The 24,344-nt window shown below is 42.9% G+C and overlaps 1 protein-coding gene across 2 annotated transcripts in view; it reads left to right on the top strand.

Moving 5' to 3' along the window:
• The window catches only part of PLCXD1 (phosphatidylinositol specific phospholipase C X domain containing 1), a 34,682-nt gene extending 10,734 nt beyond the window's left edge, over positions 1-23,948 (top strand). Inside the window, exons 3-8 of one of the 2 annotated variants that reach the window (XM_006277450.4) lie at positions 1,657-1,799; positions 10,881-11,017; positions 12,025-12,153; positions 14,280-14,435; positions 19,113-19,296; positions 22,178-23,948. In XM_006277450.4, coding sequence (XP_006277512.1) covers positions 1,688-1,799; positions 10,881-11,017; positions 12,025-12,153; positions 14,280-14,435; positions 19,113-19,296; positions 22,178-22,449 — 990 coding nt within the window. In that variant the 5' untranslated portion in view covers positions 1,657-1,687 and the 3' untranslated portion in view covers positions 22,450-23,948. The remainder of the gene's footprint in view (positions 1-1,656; positions 1,800-10,880; positions 11,018-12,024; positions 12,154-14,279; positions 14,436-19,112; positions 19,297-22,177) is intronic. The other variant, XM_014600462.3, reaches the window with a different exon arrangement.
• The last annotated feature ends 396 nt before the right edge of the window (positions 23,949-24,344 follow it).

The raw sequence follows: 24,344 nt of genomic DNA, 5'->3' as shown, positions 1-24,344 counted from the left end.
AAGCTGAACCAATACTACAGGTAAGATTCATCACTGCCCCTGTGGTTCAGACAACTGGCTGCTTCCTTCCTTAGTGCTGTTTGCATTTTGGACTCCAACTGGTGTTCTGACTTGTGACCCTCAGCTACTGCAATCAATCCCTAGATGGAAGAAAGAGCATGACAACAAACATACTGCTTATGTGAAATTTGTTAAAGAGTGCCAGATGCTTGTGCCTGTACCTGTGTTCTGGGACTGTCTGTGGCCAGTTTCCACATCTCTATGCCCTGGCAAGACACTGCCTCACCATTCCAACAAACTCAGTGACTTCTGAGTATGCCATCTCAGTGTATGGACAAGTGCTCACCCCACAGAGACAGAGAATATCTGCAGCTACTGCCACTGGATGCAGCATGCTAGCATTTAACTGCTAACATGAATTGCCTGTCTCAAGGTTAGCACTGGGTAAACTCCTTTTTTACAATGTCTTTTAATAAAGTGTATAGTGATGGCATTAGTTATAATTCATGTTGTGTATAGCTTTAATTTCATAAGACATTTCAGTTTAGAGTTGAATTTAAATGCTTAGATTACTTAATGACATGTCAATTAATGGATTTGGCAGGCTTAACCCCCTGATTTAAGCCCATGGAAACCATTAACGGAAACATTATTAAGAAATTAATCCATAGTTTTGGGTCATCTGGCAATCTGCAGGGAAGTGCAGAACTGATGGGTCCCCTCAGCCGATCAGAGGCACGGGGGGGGCCCTGCCACAATCAGCCCATGAAAATGGTGGCCAGCCCCATGATCTGCCCGCAAAACTGGCTGGCTGCCTCCTTGAGTTGGACAGACCCCTACGAATAATTGTTTTTGGCAGTCATAGAGGATAGACGGGGCAGTGGCTTTAAAGATTGCTTTGGTAAACAGTGATACCTTGTGAGATGCAGACTGTATGTTGGTCAATAAGTTTAGTGTAATTGTCCCAGTCTGCCCATCCAATGTAGCCTTGCACTGAGGATCATAATAGGCAGTGAAAACAGGGTGATGTTGAAAGTGGGGAAGCTTCCAAGGTTTCTGGTAGAGAAAGGTGCCTGCAGAGATGACTTTAACTGAGGTCTAGAAGATAATCCTGGTTCCAAGAGAGAAAGTGAAGTGTTGCTGGTTTCTTAGAATCATGAAGAAAATGCAACATTGGTGGAGTTTTCAAGGTCTGTTCCACTTTGATCAGATTCTTCATATTCCTAAGACATGTGGTGATAGGATGCAGGAGTTACAGGAGAGCAGGCGCATGCTGTGATTGATGGGGGTGGTAATCATTAACCACTTTAAACTGACTAATCCTTATGATATCCCAATACTGAGATATAAATGGCAGTTTCTCCACATCAACAAAGCTGGATCTCACACAGCAGTATTTTGCAAGGTCAAAACCAGATTAGGAACCATTTTGCAACAGAAGAATGGATGCAGGTTCCCTGAAAACAGTTAATATCAATGTTGTATTGGGAAGAAATATTTTCAAGAACAAAGAACTTGGTGGTTGAAAAGCCCTTGACATTTTACTGTAGCACTTAGAGAAGAGCCAACATTTTTATGGCTATGAATGAGTACTATACAACAAGAGCACAGTGACTCCAGCAACAGTATGCTAAATATTTTAATTATCTTTTTCAGAAAATCTTGTTAGGACCAACTGTAGTAACCAATGGAAGACCCCTTGGAAAGATCAGTTCAAATGTGCCATGAAAATAGTCAGTGGATGACACAACTTTCAGAAAATCTCTGGGATGTACCTCTCTATAACTTATCCCTTCCAGGTAAATATTAACTTTGTCCTTTGGATAGTAGGTACTGTTTTGTTCTTTAGACATCAGATCACCCTGTTTGTTCCTTTTCAGGACATCTGTATTTGTTACTTTGAGGGTGAACAGTTAAAGGTTTGTTTTTTTTCCCCCTTGCAACCGCAGAGTGTGATCTTGTTAGGTTTACAAGGTAATCAATGTTAGGGTGGGCCTATGAGTGGAAGAGTTTTAAGAAATAGTGCAGGATGTGGTGTTAGCAATCAAGCTGGTGTCATTTTTCCTTCTTATGCATTAAAAAAATTATCAACATTGTTTATTAAGCATTATATGTTTCTCTAAAACAGAGACAGATTTATATTCTCTTCTTTGTTTCTTTATTTAAAAAAAAAGAACTGGAAGTTGATTTTATTGTTAAAGAAGTTGAGGAGTCTTTTGTTCATTCTTACAGAATTTGACATCATGGTATTATTAAGCTGGGTTATTGGCACTCACTCCTGAGCACTGTATTTAGCCTAGTTTGGATCAGTCACACTAAAGAAACTGTGTCCTTGTGTTTGCTACTAGGATTTCTGAATGCATATTCTATAGTCCTTTGCACTACAACAAACAGAGCTTCTCTTTGTCACTGCTGTGCACCGCAGCAAGGGGGAGTCGAGACCTTAGAGGTCGTCAGGCGGGTATTTGTGACGCTTGGAGTGGAATTAGGCACAGATGCTTATCGGTTGCAAAGCAATATTATTTACTCACGCCGTCAAGGTGGTGAAAGACGGAGGTCAGAGATATTTGGTTAGTTATAGTTTAGGGTTCGTAGGTCGGTCTGAATAAATGGTCGGATAGAAATGGTCGGGCAGAAAAATGGTCGGGCCGGCAGGTCGTTGATTTACATCTGAGATTGGGTCGAGAGGCGAGGCGGGGGGCACTGGCAAGTGATTAAATTGCCAGTTACTCTGACACGTATGTTCAGAGGTCTCCCAGGTGCGTACAGAGGTCCCCCTTCTTCTTCCTCTTTGCGGAAGTACATTGGGGTTTTATTTGTATAATAACCAATTGCTTTTCGCCACGTCATAAATTTAATTAGAATCGCCAATTATATAGTGGTTTTTATTAGGGTGTTTGTAACAGGGACACTCCCCTGTCATTCCGACCAATTATAATGATTTATGTAAAGCAAAGAAGGCAAAAATTTTATCTCTGTTAGTGGGGCAGCAATAAATTTCTTTTTGACATGCGCAACAAAAAAAAAGCTGTTACTATCATCTTGTTAGTTAACCCTTAGTTAACCTAGTGCAGACTAAAACTGTTTTGATTAATATTTCTTGCTTGTGGCATGGGCACTACTTAATTTGGTTGTGACACTCTTATTCCTTCATAGTGAATTGTGGGTGAACTTGTCTTTCCTGGGCTGAAGGAGAGAATTGTGGGAAAGGCATTGGAAGTGTAGCAGCATTCAAATGGTTGAGCACCCCTGGGCTAATCCCTGGCCTGTGAGCCTGATTTGGCTGCAGACTCATATTATCTAGCCCATGGGGCTCCCCACAACTTCAAAAATTTGGCAGTGGGGGGGAGCAGTGGCAGCTAAGTGCTTCTCTCTTGCTGTCAAATGTTTGGACCCAGGGGAGCCCTGCAGGCCAGATAGCATGCCTCTGCATGCTAGCTCGATCATGTGTGGCCAATTGGGGTGGCATGGGGTAGTGCAGGGTCAATTAGGGTAGTGCAGGGCAGTGGAGAGCTGAACAGGGTGACTGGAGAAAGTCAGGTCTGTGCAGAACTGAGTTGGGTGGCACAAGGCAGTACCAGGCTGAGTGGGATGAGCAGGGCAGGGTGGGACAGCACAGAATGGCATGGGGCTTAACGGGTCTGGGAGGAAGCGGCACAGGGCTCTGTCTTGGCATGCAGGGCCCAGTCTAGCCTTTGGATTGGTCCTGTGCCACTTATCCAGCCTACAGAGCTGAAAGATGGAGCACCACTGGTTTAGTTAGAATTTTTATTGTACAGTGATTAGGAGACGTAGATCCCTTATTCAGGTTTTAGCTTTACATTCGCAAATGAGGGAACCGTTGAGTTGAAAGCACCTGCACGCTCAAGTAAATGGCTCTGTGTGCAGATGGAAGCTAAGTTAGGGGCAGTACCCGAGTCAAAGCTGGGGTTAACTCTGCAGTGGAGCCCCATCTTTAACAAGATCAGGAAAACCAAATCTTGTCCTGCGTTTTTCTGCTGTGGGTCTCTTGGCAAGAACAGAGGGAACTGCCATGGGAATTCTCAGTCCTTTACTGAAGTCATGGAGTGTGAGTAACATTTATCAAAAAGATATTTCCTCTCTACTCTTTGTCAGAAATTTGATGTAAATATTCATTAATATCAAAATAAACACCCCTGTCTCACTCAGGGTTCACTTTCTTATCATTTTTTTTTAATTCTCCAATCATTTTATGGCCTGATCCAAAGCCACTGAAGTCAATGAAAAAATTACAGTGAGCTTTGGACTAGGGCCTCGGGATAAGCAAGACCTGAATTTCTGATCGAATTAACAAGATGGGGGGGACAAAAAACCTCTTCTAAAATCCTTCTAGGCCAGGAAAATAAAAAGATCATTACCCCAATTTTTTTTTTCCTTTTGCAAATCATCTTTGAAGGACCAACAGTGAGCTCATCACTTTTGTAATGGAAGAAAATATGGTTCTTTTTCCAAGGAACTTGCAGTCTACATAGTTTGCTTGGAAGCTGTTGAAGGTTTATCTCTTGGATATGATTAAAACTTTATCTCCTTACAATCAGGCTAGTCCTGCTGGCCTGATTGAATTATAGTGTGGGGTGATTATATACTCACTGGGCAATCTACATGAGATGCTTTACTGTGCATTAGGCTATCCTAATGTGCAGTAAAGTGTCACTGTATACACATGCGCAGCAATTACTGTTCAATAGATTAGTACCTGTAGATATGGGTACTAGAAATTGATGCATTAAACAAATTGCTTCTGGCCAGCCTAGGCAGCAGGGGGCCACATGGATATTGGAACAGGTCCTGATCTCTACATCACTGGGAGGCAGCTGCCAGGAAGATGGGACAGCTCTCTTGCCTCATGGAGATTGGGAAAGGTCCCGATCTTGATGTGGCTGGGAACCAGCTGCCTGGCAGCTGGGACAGCTCTCCCCAACCCTGCAGAGATTGGGACCAGCCCCCAAGCCCCCTGCCAGCCTGGGACTGCACCTGGGGAAGCTGCAGGGGGACAGAGCAAGGCAGGAGCAGCCCTAGACTGAACTGCTCCTGTTGGGAGCACTTCCAGATGCAGGTGGTGGCACAGTTTAATGCACTTGAATTTTCTGCGCAGAAAATTCAGGTACATTAATTGAACATGCAGATGGATGGGAACTGTCTTATAACAAGGTATGAATGATATATAGTGGCCCAGTTCTTGTGGTGCTCTCTGTATGACACTGTTGATTTAAATCAAGATGAGGTTGCCTGAAAAAGCCTCTTGGGTAAAAAGGATAAAAAATAGCTCATGGTAAGTCATTTCTCTGCGAACGCTTGAACACTGTGAAGGGACATAGTAGGACTCTTAGTTTTTGCCTGCTTGACAGCTAGACTACAATACTGGTTGGAGTCAGGACAGGAAAAGTCTGAAAACCAGAGGTCAAAAATTTTTTGTCTATTTTTCAAAGAATGCTTATTGAGGAGAGGAGAATAATGATTCATTGGAGCTGGACTGAGACATAGACAGTGACTCAGAAGAAGTTAGGCCTGCTCTGTTTTATAAAGGCTTAGCCATCCCCAGATAAGACTGATCTGTATAGACTGCTTGTTTATCCTTTTCTTCTAAATCAGGGGCTGGCAATTATTTCGGGTGGAGGGCCATTTAGTGAGTTTTGGCAAGCCAGTGAGGGCCACATGACAGGCAGCCAGGGACAGATAAATAGATGCATAGATGCTAGGGTCAGAAGGGAGCTCAACAGATCATTGAGTCTGACCCCCTGCCTAGGCAGGAAAGAGTGCTGGGATCAGATGACCCCAGCCAGATGCCTATCCAGACTTCTGGATTAATTTTCTAAATTTTTTTAGGGGCCCTGCAGGCCAGATAGAATGGCCTGGCGGGCCACATCTGCCCTGCGGGCTGCATTTTGCCCGCCCCTGTTCTAAATGCTTTGTTTCTGCTGTTAAGATTAAAGACCACTTTGTTTTAAGAATGGTATCTATCCAGTGTACTTACCTCTGGTCACAAGCTCCCAAAGGTAGGAGCCACAGATGCTGAATCCAGATGAACTGGCTGGGTAAGCATGGTTGTATGGTTGCTACAAAGGGGGCACATCTATATGTGCACTTTACTGTTGAGTTGGCTAATTTAGCTTCACAGTAAAACATCATAGTTTACATGTGTGCCCATATTAGGGCTCAGTAAGCTAACTAATTCCACTGCAGCATAGTACTGCCTGACACAAGTACTATCCTACAGCAGAATATTTACACATACTGAAACACGTGTTTGGTCTCTGACCAGCTGGGGCATGAGGGTGCTACAGTGTGGGTGCCGCCTGCTGGCTAGCCACCCTCTTGCTGCCTAACGCCACCAGCCAGAATCTGAGGCTGATTCTGGACCCCCTGCTCTGGGTCCATATGTCTTCACATGCACCTGGGACCGTCCTGCCTTGAATTCTTTTGGTCTCTGGCACACATGAAGACGCTGAACCTGAGAGCAGTTGACTCTGGCATGAACTGCACCAGAGTTTATTCAGGTGCATTAAAACAATGTGTAGATGCTTCCAGGGTATTTTTATTCCATAATACTTAATACTCCCTTTAGGAAGGGAGAGTTGTCAGATTCACCCTGGCATAGGTAACATGTAAGGGGGGCCCTGGGGGGGCATGTGCCCCCCCCCCCCCCCCCCCCCGATTGGCTGCCACTGAAGCCACCACCAGCTTCTGCGGATGGTCACCGCTCGCCACCCTCCCCCCTCCTCACTGCTAACATCACTGATGGTGTCTGCAGGTGGTCCCCTTTCGCTACCCCCCCTCCCCCACCCCACCGCTGCTGACATCTGCGGGCAGTTGCCGCTTGCCAACCCCCCCACCCCTCACCGCCGACACCACTGCTGGCAACTGCAGGCAGTCCCTGCTTGCTGCTCACCTCCCCCACTGCCAAACTTGCCGCCAGTTTCTGTGGGTGGTCCCAGCTTGCTGCCAACTACAAATGGTACCCACTCAGTCTTGGGAGGCACCAGTTGTTCATATACCCTGGACAGGTAAAAATCTATGTTTAGTCAGAAATGCCAGGGAGAGGAGAGGGGTGCAGTGATCCCTGCAACTTAGACATATTCTCCCAGTATTGTCAATCCCAAGAATTCAGAAATCGTGAATTAAGCCCCCAAACATTAAGATATATATATATATTTTAATTGGGATATTTTTGTCTCTTCTTTGGGAACCACATTTTTTATAAAAAAGCTCTGGTAGAAAAACACATGGTAGAAAAAAGCTTTCTCACCAACTGCAGATTGTTATTATGCAAATCTGGAAACATGAACAGATTTCCAGTGACTTAAGAGATGCCAGAATTATTACCATATTCAAAAAAGGGAAACAAAACTTCTTGTCTACAGCCTGTCATCATCCCTATCCTGTTGTATGGATGTGAAACTTGGTGACATATTGGAAATGCCTGAAAGCTTTGAAATGTTTCCATCAACAATGTCTTCAGAAAATCCTCCATATCAATTAGAAGGACAGAAGAACAAACTCCAGTATTCTGGCTTAAGCAAACGCCACCAGCTTTGAAGCTATGTTTATATGGCACTGCTGTGTTGGACAGGACATGTCATAAGGATGCCTGAGAACTGGATCCTAAAATAGGTCTTATACTCCCAGGGCCATCCGGGGTGGGAGGTGGGGGGCATATTGAGGTGACCATCCCGGGCCCTGCACTTTGGGGGGCCCTGTGGAGCCGGGTTGGGGGGGGGGGGGCTCCACATCCAGCTGCTCACTTCCCCTCCTTGCCCCCTGCTGCCACTGCCAATGGTGGTGGCAGCTTCTTCAGCTGCAGGATTGGAGCAGGGGTGAAGCCCTGCATGGGCTGATTTGCCCCAAGCCCCACACCCTTCTCGGGTCACATCTATATACTCCTAAATTACTGATGGTCACTGCTCTAGATGTGGGCAAAAGAGATACTAGAGGATACCCTAAAGGCCAGTCTGAAGAAATACAATATTAATATCAATACCTGGGAGACTCAAGCACTGACTTATCTCTAGTGGTGAGGTGATGGCATCAATTATTTGGAGCAAACTCACCTCATTATGGAGTTAGATAGATAAGAGACAAAGGGAAAGAGCTGTGACCCAGCAGTTGTAGAAGGAAGGAGTAGATCCTAGTGCTATTTGCCATGTCTGCAGTTAAATATGCACATCTTGGATTAGCCTCCCCAGTCATCTATGGACTCAATGGGTGCATCTACATGTGACGCTTTACTGTGCATTAGCCTAAGTTAATATGTATTAAGGCTGCACATCTACACATGCACATTGAAAAAGGGCAAATTTAGACTATTCTTGCCTAAATTTGATACTTGCAAATGCAGGTATCAAATTTATACAAATTTAGGCGTGAATAGTTAAAGTACATTAACACACAACATTAAAGCAAGTTAACACTGTGTGTGTGTGGACTGACTTGGGGCTAACTTTAGTCTCAAGTCAGTCCACACACAGTGTGGCAGGATTGCCACTGCTGACATTTGCAAGGTTTTTTCCACAGCTCTGACCAAAAAACCCTTTAAAATGAAAACTGAAACCTTCAAGTAACCCCAGGACTCCAGGGTCTGAGATTTTAAGGAACAAAATGCCAACGGTTGTGCAACTTAAAATAAAATGGTGAGATCAACTACATTGCCCTCCTCTGAACTTCTCAGTAGACTCTAACATGGTATATCCAGGGCCAGATTTTTGAAGATATTTAGGTGCCTCAAGTTATGACTTCTATGATTTGAGATCTTGGGAAACAAAGATCAGAATCATCTGTGTTCACAAAACTGAAACAGAATATGTTTGTTAAACCCATAAACAGAAGAACTGAAACTTGCAGTAAAGGCTAGGAAATCCTACCCTAACACTGGGAGGATCAGAACAGGAAGAACTTGAAAGTTCTATAGGAAAAATTGAAAGTTGTAAAATTGAAAGTTGCTATAGGAACCCAGAGGGGTTTTGTGCTTCAGAAATTTGTGGTAACTACTCTTATATTTATATGTCTTCCCACTTAAATAACGCCACATATGCCGCACGTCTGAAGCTGATATGCATTGCCGTGCAGTGCGGCAAGGGGGCCAAGTCCCCCATGAGAGGGATGAACCCCACCCCAAGTGGCCTCAGCCCACAGGGGAAACCAACCCGGGAAGGGCTGGTGACAGGCAGAACTTGCCTGCAGGTGCTGGAGCTGAAGGAATAGAGCGCTGTGTGGCACAGCTGCACCACTTTAAACGTACATGCTCCCTGCGCGTAGAAAGACATGCAGGGAGGGATGTACAATAGGTGCACCTGGAAGATCAGATGCCCCAGGCAGTGGAGTTGGACGGAGGCGGCTGGGAGAGCTCCCTAACACTGGCATGACAGAGAACTTAAGCTGCTGAGCTGGACAAGGTCAGCAGGGAGAGGTCTCTGGCTCCGGTGAGTTCAGGAACGTGGTGAGGCCGACACCGGAGCCAATGACAGATTAACAGTCACTTAAATGACAGTAAATTATCTGCCTTTTAGACAATGGGAAAGTAAAGTATAAAAATGGATGTGTGAGCTCTAGATCTTTCTGAGCTGCTGTTCCTAATTTTCTTGCCCATGAGAGATTACTGGTCCTCTCCCTCCCCTTGCTTCCTAAATGTTATCTTCCACAACTGAAAACAGAATCAGCCATGATTTATGGGAGGTTATTTTTTTCCTACAAGAAAAACAGAAATTTTGTCACAAGAGCTGCCATGAATAAAAATATTAAATTATTTAAAATGTCTAGGCCACAGTTTCTCACCCTAAATCCTGCCCTCAGCATGCTTGTGCAATAAAGCAGACAAAAACCAGAGAAATAAAATATAACTAGTGAAAAGAAGCTACAATTGATTGAATATATGAGCATGGTGCTTAGTACTTCTAAAGATGAAGTATCTGTTATTTCAAAATATATTCTGTCCTTTTTCCCCTAGCAGTCACTGGGAGTACTGCCTTAACTTCATTGGGACTGATCTGTAGGTTTTCAACGAGGTGGTTCTTAGCGTCAATATAGAGATTTACTTAGAAAACAATGTGCAAGAAAACCTTATCTTGCAGATTTCTTCCCTCCTTACAAATAGTTTGTTAATTTTCCAACATATCAGCACTTCGTTGGGTCATAACTTCATCTAGCTGATACTTTGCAAAATTAGAAGAATGTTAAAAAAAGAACTGCTAGCAAAGTCATTATATGTTGTGAAGGAACTGCAATATGCAATATGTGTCCATTTAATAGGGTATAGTGTAAATGTTAATATTTCTGTGAATTTTTAGGGTAAACATTATGTGTAAGTAGGATTTTAGTGGTGTATAGACCTTCTGCAGAAGGCTGAATTTCACCCTTATAGTTCTTGTATTTTCCTGTGCTATGGGGATAGGGCTGAAGTGAAAAATTCTGAATCTGAACACCTCTGAACCTTGGACAAATTAATATCCAGATCCAAATTTTGTCTGCATGGTGACTACAGAAAGGTACATTATCACATCTTGGTAATTATTGCAATGTAAAATTCCCAGGGGAAACAAGGTTTGTCACTTTTTTTCTTCTAGCTAGTTAATGTAACCCTCAGGAAGTGGCATGTATAGTTGATCTTGAGTAGCTATAGTGAAATAAAAGCTACTGCACCTTTTCTCTGTTAGGAGTTTACACTGAGACAGTAATAGCAAATTGGCTGTCTCGATGTAAAAATGTTTTGGCTTTTTTTAGCAAAGACACATGCAGTTCAAGATATGCGGTTGTTTCAGCCGAGAGATGATAGGTTATGTGTGTGTACATGATGCAATGCTGTGTTGTGGCCTTTGAAGGGTTAATACACAACTGAAACTTACTTCACATTTATTTTAATTGTGCAGGAAGTCATGACACGATGAGTTACTGCTTGGATAAAGTTTCACCTGTAAGTGAAAATGAATCAAAACTGCTGAAGTTTGTAGATAAATGTGCTCCCTGCATTGTACGCCCTATTATTATGAAGTGGTCCACAACACAGGTAAGCAATTTGCTAATATCCTCAGATTTGAATTAGTCACTTTGTCTGTAGTTTGTTACACAACACTGAACATACCCATCCACTTTGTGACCCCTAGTAGGATAGATGCACAGCATTTTTTAACAAATTACAAATGTGTGCCATGGATCATGGGTGGCTATGACATTCTCAGGCCATGGGCCAGAGACAGGAAGTGGAAGGTGGGGGAGGGAGGAGGAGTCCAGAGACCTTGGGTACCGTGTGGGGGAGGCAGTGACTACCACAGCAGGGGAGCAGGCAATGAAGAGAGGTGGTGATGGTCAGGGGAAGTGGCGCCCAGTTTTGTGGGGAGAAGCATGGGACGTTGAGGAGGTAAAGATGGTAGGAGCTTGCAGTTGCTAGTTGGACAGCCCTGCCGTACATAAAGAAATAAGACAAACATGCTGTCCATGTCAAATTTATGTTTGTGAGGGATATTTTTGCTGGCTGTGACATCCCTTTTAGGGGTAGGGAATTCATAAGCAAACCTAATAGTTAAAGGGTGACTATTAACGGAAAACTTATGTCCTTTAAAGTAACTATTGTTAATACCAGTAACGCCTAGCATTATTTTACTTTAGAGTGAGACGATATTAATTACTCAACTGTGCACATTGTTGATATGATAGCACTTTGCCATTGTTACTCTTGCAAGTGTGTAGGAGAGCTTTATCTGTGGATTAATGGTCCTCAAAGTGGAAACTAGAACCCTGAATAAAAGTTATGGGCTCCTCATATGGTACATGGGGAAGGTTTGGCTACATCTATGCCATCCCAGCACAGCCCTATGGAACCAAGCCTACTCTACCAAACCAAAAGTAGTGTAGTTGGATTAGTGTTGTGCCCAGTGTGCACCAATAGGTCTCTTGTAATCCTTAAAACATGAAACCTAAGACTGGGTAATTTCACATCCTTCTTTAGATTTCCTATAGTCAATAAAATAATATGTGCAAATGTTTAGGACCTATTTGTTGTATTTTAAAATTCAGGTACAAAATCTGACGGAACAACTGAATGCTGGGATTAGATATTTGGATTTGAGGATTGCTCATAAATCTCATGACCCTTCTATGGATTTGTACTTTGTACACATGATATACACCAGCGTGTCTGTAGAGGTACTGTTCTTCACTCTGGAATGTCTATGAAGTGGTACTTTAAAATTTTTTTTCTTTTATAAGAACAAGCTGGTTTTCTGAATAAGAGCAACCTTGATCTGGGAACACTGACCATGTCAGACCAAGTGGGTGCATCTACATGTGCAATTAGGGAGAAGAAATAAACTCTGGTGTGTTTATTTCTTCTAGGCACAGTGTTTATATGTGCGCTCAGGACTGCAGCATGTTGAGCGGGGTGGAGCAGCCCCAGGCTAGTAGGGAGCCCAGGAGTCAGCTCTGGGTGGCGACCTTGAGCAGCAGAAGGGCTGGCTGAGGCACAAGGGTGCTACAGTGCAGGGCTTGCTGGCAGGCACTCCTTGCACTGCAGCACCCTCATGCCCCAGCCAGCCCCAGTCACCTTTTACATGGGCATTGTGGCAGTGTAAATTATTCCGCCATAGGAAAGTACTTGTCCTGGACAGTACTATCCTATGGCAGAGTTAATTAATTTCCTGCACCCTAATATGGATGCATATGTAGACAGTGACACTTTACTAAGGAGCCAATTAGTCAACTCCACAGTAAAGTGCATGTACTGTATAGACCGAACCTCGCCAACCTCATCACCAGAAGCAAACTTCCTCAAGCCCAGAACACACCAAAAGGATCCAGACCGTGCCAGGACAAGAAATGCAAAACCTGCCAACACATCTCCACCACCCCCACTATTACTACACCCCACAACAGAGCCATCAGCATCCCAGGATCTTACAGCTGCACCTCCAGAAATGTAATATACCTCATCCAATGCACCAAATGCCCTGATGGAAGATATGTAGGAGAGACCAAACAACAACTGTGCACCAGAATGAATGCACACTGGAAATCCATCAAAGACAGAAATACCCAATTACCGGTGGGGGCACATTTCTCACAGGAGGGCCACTCTCTCTCCAATCTCTCAGTCCTGATCCTCAAGGGGAACTTACACAACACTTCCCAGAGACGAGCCTATGAGCTCCATTTCATCAACCTCCTGGATACTAGAGATCATGGACTAAACATAGACATTGGATTTTTGATACATTACAATCTGCCTGGCACCTAACTCCCCAGCCCAGCCCCTGGCTTCTTTACTTTTCATTCCATCCAGGAAGAGCACACACCAACTGCTGCAGCTTCCTTAGCCTGACGAAGGGTTTTTGAACCCGAAAGCTTGCTTAATAACTTTTCTCCAACTATTTGGGTTGGTCTAATAAAAGATATCAAATTCACCCAAGGAACCTGTACTGTATAGATGCACCCAGTTAGTCTTTGTTTCAATTTTTTTGGGGTTTCAAATTAAGTAATGAAGTATTTTGTCAGTTTGATTGTTGGACCTGAAATAAATTTTGACAGTTGCAAATGAGGTTTAACCTCCATGAAGCCCCAAAGTAATTTTTTGACTGTGAACTGGAATTATTTTGTTCAGTTCTCTGTGAACACATATGTGATGTTTGCAGGTTGTGTTTGTGATCCAATATCTTCCTATTGGCCACTGAGATGTTGACACAGATATCAAGGGACCTCTTTGAGAAAGGAAGTGATATAAAAAGTGTTGTTTAAAAGGCAACAACAGTTTTTAAAGGAAGACATGTTTATTGGAAGACAGTGACTCAGTCTTTTGAATCTTAAAATATCTCCTGTTTATTGGCACATTCCTATCAATTGGCACACACAGGCCTGGTTAGCCTGTGAGTTTCCTATAACCACAGCGTGCACATGTGCAACTAGTGGGTCCTGACCTGATCAGAGCAAAACCATGGGAACCAGGAGTTCTGGTTTCTATCTCTGACCTAGTGACTGATCTTCATTCTTTCTTGCACTTATAATGCTTGTTAAGATCCTCAGATGAAAAGCACTATAAAAATGCAACACCACAAGTTATGTTAGGTCACATCCACAGCTTCTTTGACAAGCGAATTCTCCTAAGGGTGGGTTTCCAGCTACTATAAAACTTCCAAGAAAGATTGCTCTTCCTGGAACTTTCTGATGAGTTAAACTGATTCTTGCCATTTGAGGGTCTGGCCTCTCAAATTAGGATTTTATTTAACTTTCTCTTAGCATCAGACAGGCTTTTCTAAATTGTTGTGACTTTACTTTTGTAGGATGTTCTGTGGGAAATTTCAAAGTGGTTGCAGAGCCATCCTTGGGAGGTTGTTATCTTAGCCTGCAGGAATTTTGATGGACTGAGCAAGATCCATCATTGTCATCTTGTCTCCTGTATAAAACGGATTTTCCATTGTAAGCTGTGTCCCAGAGACGTAAGTGCAGGTGACATTTTTTTGGAATAATATAATACTTCATAGCATTTTTTCTGTTTAGAATGTCATCTTGCTTTAAGTTACCCATTATTTTCTCTAAGCAAAAACAAACATGCCCTGTTATAACAGCAACATAAAAAAGAATAAAAAATTTAGAGAATCATCAAATAGGTGGTGTCACAAGGTGGTTTGGCCCTTTTATAGCAGTGGTTCTCAATGGTTTTATACCATGACCCATTTGTAAACATTGATGGCCAGTCCTGACTCTGTGCCCCTCACTCCCGACCCACTGCCCCCGCCCCCCAGTGTGTTTCAGGGGGGCCCCAAGCAACCCCTGGCACGCTGGAGCTCTGCCAGCCTACAAGGGAAAAGCCCCGGTTTTCCACATTTTTCTCCTTTAAGGGAGAATCCATGTTTAAAGTTTGTTGATACATTTTTAAAGTTTGTTTGCAACTCTTTTATATATTCTTGCAACCCACTTTTGGGTTGTGACCCACAGGTTGAGAAATGCTGCTTTAGAGGGTTTCACCTGTCCATTGTCATTCAGTTCTAGGAGATATTTTGAGGTTGGGTTGGTGCTTGCATCAAGCGATTAGGCAGCAGTGACATGGTTTCCTATCTGAATAAGCCTGCTTAATTAGTAAGAGGAAGACAAGGTACTTGGTAGGATGAGATGGTGTCTTAAGAGAAGTCCAAAGTGGCTTAGCAGAGCTTTTCTAGTCAGAGATGGGGATGCAAAGTAAAACGGGTTTTTCAGTAGGAACTGAGGCAGCCCTACTGAAGTAGTAGTGTTGTGTAGAGGCCATTCACCTGGGCAGTAGCAGATGTAGGCTCCTAGGAAGAGGAGGGAATTGAATCTCTCCCCCTCATGCAGAGGAAGAAATTGAACCTATCTCCTGTATCCTTTGTGAGTATCCTAACACTTGAACTACTGGGTAAAAGGATAAAAAACATTGCTTCATTTTCTAGTGATGCTTTTTGATGAAAGGGCTGGCCTACCCCCCTAACTCCTGAGGAAGGTTCAGGGATCAGCACAGTCCTGCAGCCCAGAGTATTTTATAGTGGATAGCATATGCCATCAGCTTGCTGTGGATATCGGTACCATTTTAAGAAAGCCTTGAGGCTGAACGCTGGGTTGTGAATTCTGCTAAACAGCAAGTTACCCGAGTTCTTTTGTAGACCTCGCTTCTAGGGACTCTAGATGCACACAGGGCTGGATGGCAGCTGATTGGAGGTTTTGATATCTACAATTTGGATTTAGGCATGACACTTTGGACATATAGGCTGCTTGTACATGCCACAGGGGTTTAATTGGGTTTAATTCTCCCTAAATTGAAATGGTGGGCTTTTTAAAAACACCACTTCAATTTAGGGAGAATTAAACCAAACTAAAGCCCCATGGCATGTACATGAGGGTCGAGGCCCGATCCTTACTGGCCTCTTTGGTGGCAGAGGGTGAGCTACCGGCAGGCCGAGCCGTCTCTGAGCGGCTTGGGGGCCACCCAGGCGGCACCCGCCTGCTGGCACCCAGCCTGGGTGGTCCTGGGGGGGGGTGCCGCAGCCACAGAGGGAAGCACCATCCCCTCCCAACATGCTGCACAGGGGCTGCCTGGGGCACAAGGGTGCTCCAGTGGGGGGCTAAACAGCAGGCAGCCCCCACACTGAAGCACCCTCGTGCACCAGCCAGCTGGGTCAACATCTACATGTCCAGTGCTGCGTACTAAAAGACTCTGCCATAGGACAATACTTGTATTTACAATTACTTACCTGAGGTGGACTTTATTAGTTTACTGTGACCTAGTAGGGCTGCAGCTCCGCAGTAAATGTCTTGTGTAGATGCATGTCTACATAGTAGATGTCTCATGTAGACACTATTAGGCAGCTCCACAGCAAGCATCTCCTTTAGACACGCCTCCTCCTGGAAACCTCTGCCACAACCGCCAAGAAGATTTATGCAATTTGAAGAGAAACCAGACCATAATCAGTGTCAGTGTTCTTTGTAATGGGTCCACTAGTGAATCGACTGGGACAACTGACTTCACACAGTTGATTCAAGTGGCAGTGACTTTCTCTACTGACTTTGGGATGGATTTGATCCACCAACTATCTTACTACCATTCCCTTGGGCCATCCAGATCTCCAGAAAGGGCTTGATTTTAAATGATCAGAAATTATTTGGTGGTTGAATTCTAAGAATCACAATTTTCAGGCTTGTTCTTTTCCCCCCTTTTTCTTTTCTTTTTACAGCTGCAAGGTGCAGGAGCTTTCAGTAGTTAAACAATTAACACTTCAAAGAATGTTATGCAGGAACAGAGGGAGTTCTCCTGAGAGATGAAGGCTACAAGATAATGATGACCCTGTTTACTATTTGAATTAGGGCTTTGAAGCTACCAGGTGCAGCAGTAACCATTCAACATTACCATTTCAAAGAGCAAGGTTAAAATAGAACAATTATTGGGGAAATTAGATGATCCTGAATATTCAGGCCTCAGTAGAATAACTGAAGACCTGAAGAATAGCTGAGTGGCGTTGTTTTATTGTTTCCCCAAAGGGCTGTTTGGCGTGAAGCTCTTGGGCTAACAAAACTAGTATTAGAAAAGGCAATGGGATAGAATGATGTTTGGCCCATAGGAATGATTAGTGCAGAGAGAGAATTTTTAGCCATCGGAGAAGCAGACTGCTGAGTAGCGATGATCTAATGCAGGGGTCGGCAACATTTTTGGGCAGAATGCCAAGAACACCTGCAACTTCAACTGGTAAGATGTTGGTGTGCCAGGGGCGGATGGTGAGGGAGCCAAAAGGGGCCAAATCCTTGTTGTTGCTGTGTAGCCTATCCACCCAGAAGCAAGCGTGCCAAGCAAAATGCCTTCAAGTGCCACACTCTGGCACTCAGGCCAGGAGTAGGCTATCATTGATCTAATGCAATGAAAGACTGGTTTGAAATCACCTGACCACATCTCTATGCTGAGGAGGGGAAAGTTAAATAAGAGAGCATAACTACTTTTCTCCTTCAGTCATGGTACCTATGGATTCCATTTAACTGGGTCAGGTATTCTGTACCAGGGTTTCATGTCTATTTTTGTTAATAATTCTTGGCATATTCATAGCACTCTGCAAATAGTGACTGGTTAATCCTCTTGTATCCTTCAAGAGTTAGGGAAGGGTGTTTTTGCATTCATCTGTAGAAATATGGAAAGTGGCTTGCCCTAGGTTACAATGAGTTAAAGGAAGAAAATGGGATTAGAACCCCTGACCCCAAAATGTCCACAGAAAGGCCTTAAGGGGCTCTACGTTTCATAGGATCTCTGAGGCTGTCATTGAGTGTTAGACATGCTCTGTTGGGTTGATCCCCTCAGGGGATTTGTCTCCCTTATACAGAACACACCTAGTTTCTGAATCATGATCAGGTTTAGACATGACTTAAACACTAAAGTCTTGTCAAGATTAGGGCAGATCTGGGCACGCACAGAAGTGCTAGTTGAGGTGCTTGGGGAACTCCATAGTTAAAAAGTAAAATGCCCAATGAGTTTCGGTATCTCCAGTTGAGATGCAGTTTTCTGGATCACAGTCTCGAATTTAGGTTCTGAAATTCTACCTCTGCCCCTTTTGGTATCTGCATTCTTTTTTTGGATCTAGCCTGCTGTTTTCTAAGAGCATTGTTCTAAAAATGCAATATGTAACTGTGAAATCAAGTATGGAGCAGTTCACAGGGATGAGCATTGCTGCTTTTGGAACTTTCCCCAGCTGTACAGCAAGGAATCATTTTGTAACAATATTACATTGGATTAAAAGGTGACATTTCTTTAACTGCCCCAGGTGTTTTTGTAGTTGTTATTTATTGGGGGTTGATACAGTTTGAAATCTACTGAGAGAGGTTTTGGTTTCCATTTCTGCTCACTTTGCAAAATAAGCAGCTGTGCTCATGTGTGCCTTTGTGGTTGATTTTTCCCCCCCAGTCTTCTTCACTCTATTTTCAGAAATGTTTGGCTTTTGAAAGGTTTCAGATTGATGGCTGGTTTTATCCATAGATCTGGTGGAGCATGAGCAGCAACAGTTGTCATCTCCCTATATCATTCTCCCACTGTATCTCAGACTCCACCTATTAAGACTCTTCCTAAGGGTGGCAACAAGAGAATTACCAGTTCAATCCTGGGTCTCTTCTTGGAGGTTAGCATTAAGGTTGTAGTGAGTGTAGTGGTACTATTTGTTCTGTGAGTCAGTTAGGAATTTGATTGGGAACAACATCCATCTCCTTTAACACAGGCAGGAGAACAGTGATCCTTAGGTAGTGATCATGGTGTGGCACCAAATACTTAAAGGTGAAGGGGGGACATGGGTTTCATTTCATGACATCTTTTGACACTTGCTTTCATTCACGGAGTACTTGTGTGAAACTGAAATTCTTTTGAACTATCCATTCAGATCAAACTGGTCAAGTATTTTGATCCAGGCCCCTACCTCTTTCTCTCTCTGTAGTTAAAACTTACCAGCACTCAGAACTCTCTTCATTGAAAAGTATCTAGGATTCATCCAGTTCTCTCTTGGGCTGCAGGTTTCGTAAAGTCATTTGAACCATTCTTGTTTCTATTTAAGAGACAGTTCATGGCTTAGCAACTGAATTTCAAAAGAATTACCTGGGATGTAGCCACACAGCTCTCACTGCCTCATTTCTTCCAGGTGGTTCCAACACTACGGAATATGTGGGCCAAAGGATACCAGGTGATCATTTCATACGATGAGGTATCTGAATTAACGAAACACTTTGAACTGTGGCCTGCAATTCCCTACTGGTGGGGAAATAAGTCTACAACCAAAGCTCTTATCCAGTACTTGGAACATATGAAAAAGATGGGACGTCCAGGTATAACTCACATTTTATTTAAGAAACAAGGAATTAGTAGAAATTCCAAACTGTCTATTCCCAATGTAGGAAATGTAATCCCTATATTATGCCAATCAGTACAAACTTCTTCACTCATGGTATCTCCAAATATGTATTAGCTGTCTATTCCTCTTCTGTACAACTTATAACCACAAAATTAAATTAAGTATCACCCATTTAAAATTAAATGGTTTCATTAGCTTGAAATCTGTGAAGGGAACTAAGACAGGGATAAAACCTTGTGACTGCTGCTAAAGATGAATTGATGTAACTTCCTTTATAAACTGTTTTTCCTAGAACCAGGTCTCTGATCTCCAACTTCCCATCAGATGTTGGTTTCATTTTGTAAGTCTGGTCTTGTATGTGCAGACAGTGCTACCAGCTAACCACACATCCTTCATAGATTTCATAGACATTAGGGCTGGAAGGGACCTTGGGAGATCATTGAGTGCAGCCCCTGCCCCAGGGGCAGGAAGTCATCTGGGGTCAAAGGATCTCAGCAAGATAAATATCCAAATGTCATGGAGAGAGGGGAACTGAAATTGTGACCACATATACTGTAAAACCATATGCCTCTTTTTCTCCATGCTGAAGGGGCTGCTCTTTGAGCTCAGAAGCTAAAATAAAACCTATTATTTGAGTAGAGCTAACGTTTTATCAAGCAGGATACAGAGAGATGCACACATGCATGCAAGCCAGTTATAACCAGCAACAGAAGCCTCTAGCTGGGACACTGCTAAAACAAATGGTTCTGGGGCCTAAATAGTTTATTAAGATACAAAAAAGGAAAACCTAGTGAAAACTTTGCAGTGTGGCCTTCTATTATGATGTGTTACAGGAGCAGCTACCACCTCTTCAGCGCTATGCTACATTAGGATCTGGTCATGACGAATTAAGAGGAAGCCAAACCATTGTCAAGGGAATGACGGGACAAGAGCACTTGCACCTGATCCTCTTTTTCCCTGCTGATTTCTGTACTCCCTCATCTTCATTCCCTTAGAATAAAATTTAAAAACTCAGATTTAAAAGGTTCAACTTGCCTCCCACAGCAGCAGTCTACTTTGTACATGTGTCCTTTTTCATGGAAATTGCCTCCATGTTAGAGGTAGTTAACCATTAAAGAACAATTAACTCAGATTATATGCCTCAACTCCCACACTCATTAGTATGGATTTCACCCGATGTGGAACTCTGGAACAGTAGGGTTGTAGTGCTGTAGCTGTGATGATCTGCAAATAGCTGATATTTCTGCGATAGTCCATGTGTGAAAAGCTATGTTTGGTCATACTTTTTTATTGGGCTAGCTACATAGTTGGTAGCAATATTAGACAAGCTTTGGGCCCTTCTTCAGATCTGGGGAACTCTGCAATGATACAGCCTAGGAGAAACAATAGGCCATTTTCATAGATTCATAGATGTAGGGTTGGAAGGGACCTTGTGGATCTTCTAGTCCAACCCCCTGCCCTGGGCAGGAGAGAAAATTGGGCTCAAATGACCCCAGCTAGGTAAACATAAAGCCTCCTCTTAAAAGACCCCCAGGGTAGGAGCCAGCACCACTTCCCTTGGAAGTTGGTTCCAGATCCTAGCTGCCCTGACTGTGAAGTAGTGCCTTCTAATGTCTAGTCTAAACTTACTCTCTAGGAACTTATGGCTGTTATTCCTTGTTACTCTGGGAGGCGCTCGGGGGAACAAGGTCTCTCCCAAACCCTGCTGGTCCCCCCTAGTGAGTTTATAGACAGCTACCAGCTCCCCTCCTCAGCCTTCTCTTGCGAAGGCTGAACAGGTTAAGGTCCCGTAGCCTCTCCTCATAGGGTCTGCCTTGCTGTCCCCGGATCATGCAAGTGGCCCTTTTTTGGACTCTCTCAATGCTGTCCACATCCCTCCTGAAGTGCGGCGCCCAGAACTGGACTCAGTACTCTACTGCGGCCTGACCAGTGCCGCATAGAGGGGGAGGATCACCTCCTTAGCTCTGCTTGTGATGCATCTGTGGATGCAGGACAAGGTACGGTCAGCCCATGTTCATCTTGGAGTCATTATTGACTCTAAGATCTCTTTCTCCCACCATGCTTTCGAGAAGGGAGTCCCCCAGCCTATAGGTATGCTGCTGGTTCCTACTGCCCAAGTGCAGCACCCTGCACTTGTCAGTATTGAATCCCATCCTATTTTCATTTGCCCACCCCTGTAACCTGTCCAGGTCCTGCTGTAATCTGTCCTTCCCTTCTAGTGTGCCCACCTCACCCCAAATCTTGGTGTCGTCTGAAAATTTAAACAGGCTGCTCTTTACCCCGTCGTCCAAGTCGCTAATAAAGAAATTGAACAGTGTGGGCCCAAGGACCGAGCCCTGGGGGACCCCACTTCCCTCCAGGTTGAAAATGACCCATCCACCACCACTCTCTGCATACGACCCCTCAGCCAATTTTGTACTATCAATAGTTATAAGTAACTCTTCGGTGAAGCCAATGTTTGCTAGCCTTTAGCCATTGAGGCAACTGTTATTATGGAGACATTGGCTGATTACCTGTAACCAGATTTCTGAATCTTCCTGAAAATGTCATATTGATGTAGTATCTAGCCAGGAATGAACACTCCCCTCTCAGGATAAGTAACCTAAGTGAATACATACAAAGATAGGGGCCTGAGCTAAGTTAAGTGGTTTCAGTAGCCCCATATCTGCCTAATATGACACACCTCCAACAGAAACTGCTCTGTTGAGATTACTGCAGCTATTGGCAAACTACAGAAATTTTCTGGAGTTAAGGTTTTCTGTTAATCATTTTAAACAACAAAACTAGTCATAACACTCATTCGATAGTGAGTAATGACAGACACCAATCTAATGGAGACTATTTTTTTGTTTCAGGAAAATTCTTTGTTGCAGGGATAAACCTTACTGGAGATCTGCGGTACATTCTGTTGCATCCATTTTTATCTTTGAAGACAATGACTCTCCGAAGCCTTCCACGCCTGAATGTCTGGGTAAAGCAACAGTGTCCAGGAACAAAGAAGGACTGTACTAACATTATTGCTGCAGATTTCATAGGAGATAATGATTTTGTCAAAAATGTGATAAAACTCAACAAAAAACTTAACTCACCAGTGATAGAACTCAACAAAAAACTTAACAGTACATAGCCACGGTCCCAATATTGACTCAAAGGATCTCTCGTTTTTCTCAACTTTTTAACCTTGAAAAGGCTGAGTAATCATTTTGTCTACACTTATGTCTTACCAGAAAGGCACAACTCAACATACACTTTTTCTTTTAAGGATTTTTAATATGGATTTAAATGTTTGCTCGGACATTTTTGCTTGCACGTATTTGCAACATCAACAGCCTTGTACTTGGCACTGGAAAGGGAAACCATATAGTGTTTTCATCATTCAAATTGAATGAAATGTGAAAAAGTATTTATGAACATTGAATACACAATTAGATTTTAAAAATAAATTTGACAGGATAAGACATTGTTATCATACCTGTAGCTTCACTAAAACTGGTTAAGAATCTTGGTGTGATTTCTTCCAAAATCACATTGGAATTTGGTATCAGAAGAAATGACAATGCTAGGTGCTGAACTGATCCTTCTAGCATCTTTCTTACAACCTGGTAAGGTGATTATTACATTATTCATCAACAGTGTCTGCTGGAACCGAAAGCAATATATAATGTTCCAGAGGCTAGATATTGCTCTCATTTTAGAGCTGTGCCAGTTCTGCAGGTGAATTCCAGGTATCACAACTAGACCCTTAGTAGAAACTTTACCCTTTTAACCTGAAGTGTCTTCTTTTGCTGATGGGGCATTGTACAAGTTTTCAGTAAAATACAAAGATTTTTCTTAATAATGGCAAAAGTTTTGGCACTTCAGTTGAATAACACACTGGGGACTAAATTCTCATTTACATTGCTATATATCTCCAGTATCTTCATTGTGGAGTTTTTTTTTTTTGTTTAGCCTGTGTAAACTGAAAACCGATTTATCCCCTTGTATTCATCCAACTAGTTCATTCATACTCTTTAATCTGAACCTACTTATTGAAAAGTATGGGTTATCTATGCCATTTACTTTTACACTTTTTTCCTGTGAATGTTAAGATTAATTATATTTTTATTGTAGTTTGTAGGATAAATTATCTGCAATACAAGTGACCATGAATGTGAGGGACAGATATCACTGGCTGGAGCCAGGAAGAGTCAGCAGGGACTGCATGTTTCCCTGTGTAGTTCTATCAGTATACCTCACTCTTTTTAGATGCACTTTATACACCAATGCTGAGTTCCAGTGTGTGGTGGAGTGTTGAGACAATTCTGTGCAGAAATGTTACTTGCACCGAACTCTACTGGGACGTTTTTTTCCAGACATGAAAGGCTACCTCCTCCAAGATAGTGTGTCAGTAGAAATGCATTTTAAAACAATTCTACTAGTCTGTTAATATTTTTTCTATCCTAGTCCTTTCCCTGTTGGTCATCTGTGTACAGCAGTGATATATTTTCTTAGTTTTGTGAAAGTGCACCAGAACTTTTCAGTGATTAACTTGCATACACTCTGTACTGCACTCACAAAATGTATTTCTGCATGGCATTAACCTGTTATATATTACCTTACCTAATAAAACCTTTATTCATTTCTGTATATGAAGTGAATTCCACTATTTGCCTTGCTGTTCTTTGTAGTGTTGCTTTTCATAGTACAAATAATTTACAATTTAAGCTTTGGTGCTCCTTATCCATGGTACTTGGACAGTGCTGTTGTGGAATATGGTTGCAACTTATCAGTTGCAATTATTACAACTGATGTTTACAGCTGAATTCAGTCAATAGCACAGGCTATAGCAAGACATCAATTCATAAGCAATAAAGATTTAATTTCACTTACCATGAATAGTTTCCGTAATACTATACAGTATTCAAGAATGGGTTTCTGTTCCTTGTCATCAGCTTCTTAGAGGCTTATAAATGGCAGTTAAAAAAAGTCTAGTTCCTGCTTACACTGTAGATTAGGGGTTGGCAATGTTTTTCAGCTGGGGGG

The sequence above is a fragment of the Alligator mississippiensis genome, chromosome 1 (assembly GCF_030867095.1).
Source record: "Alligator mississippiensis isolate rAllMis1 chromosome 1, rAllMis1, whole genome shotgun sequence".
Taxonomy (NCBI): Eukaryota; Metazoa; Chordata; order Crocodylia; family Alligatoridae; genus Alligator; species Alligator mississippiensis.
Note: the sequence above shows the minus strand (reverse complement) of the source record. Positions and strands in the feature narration are given on the sequence as shown.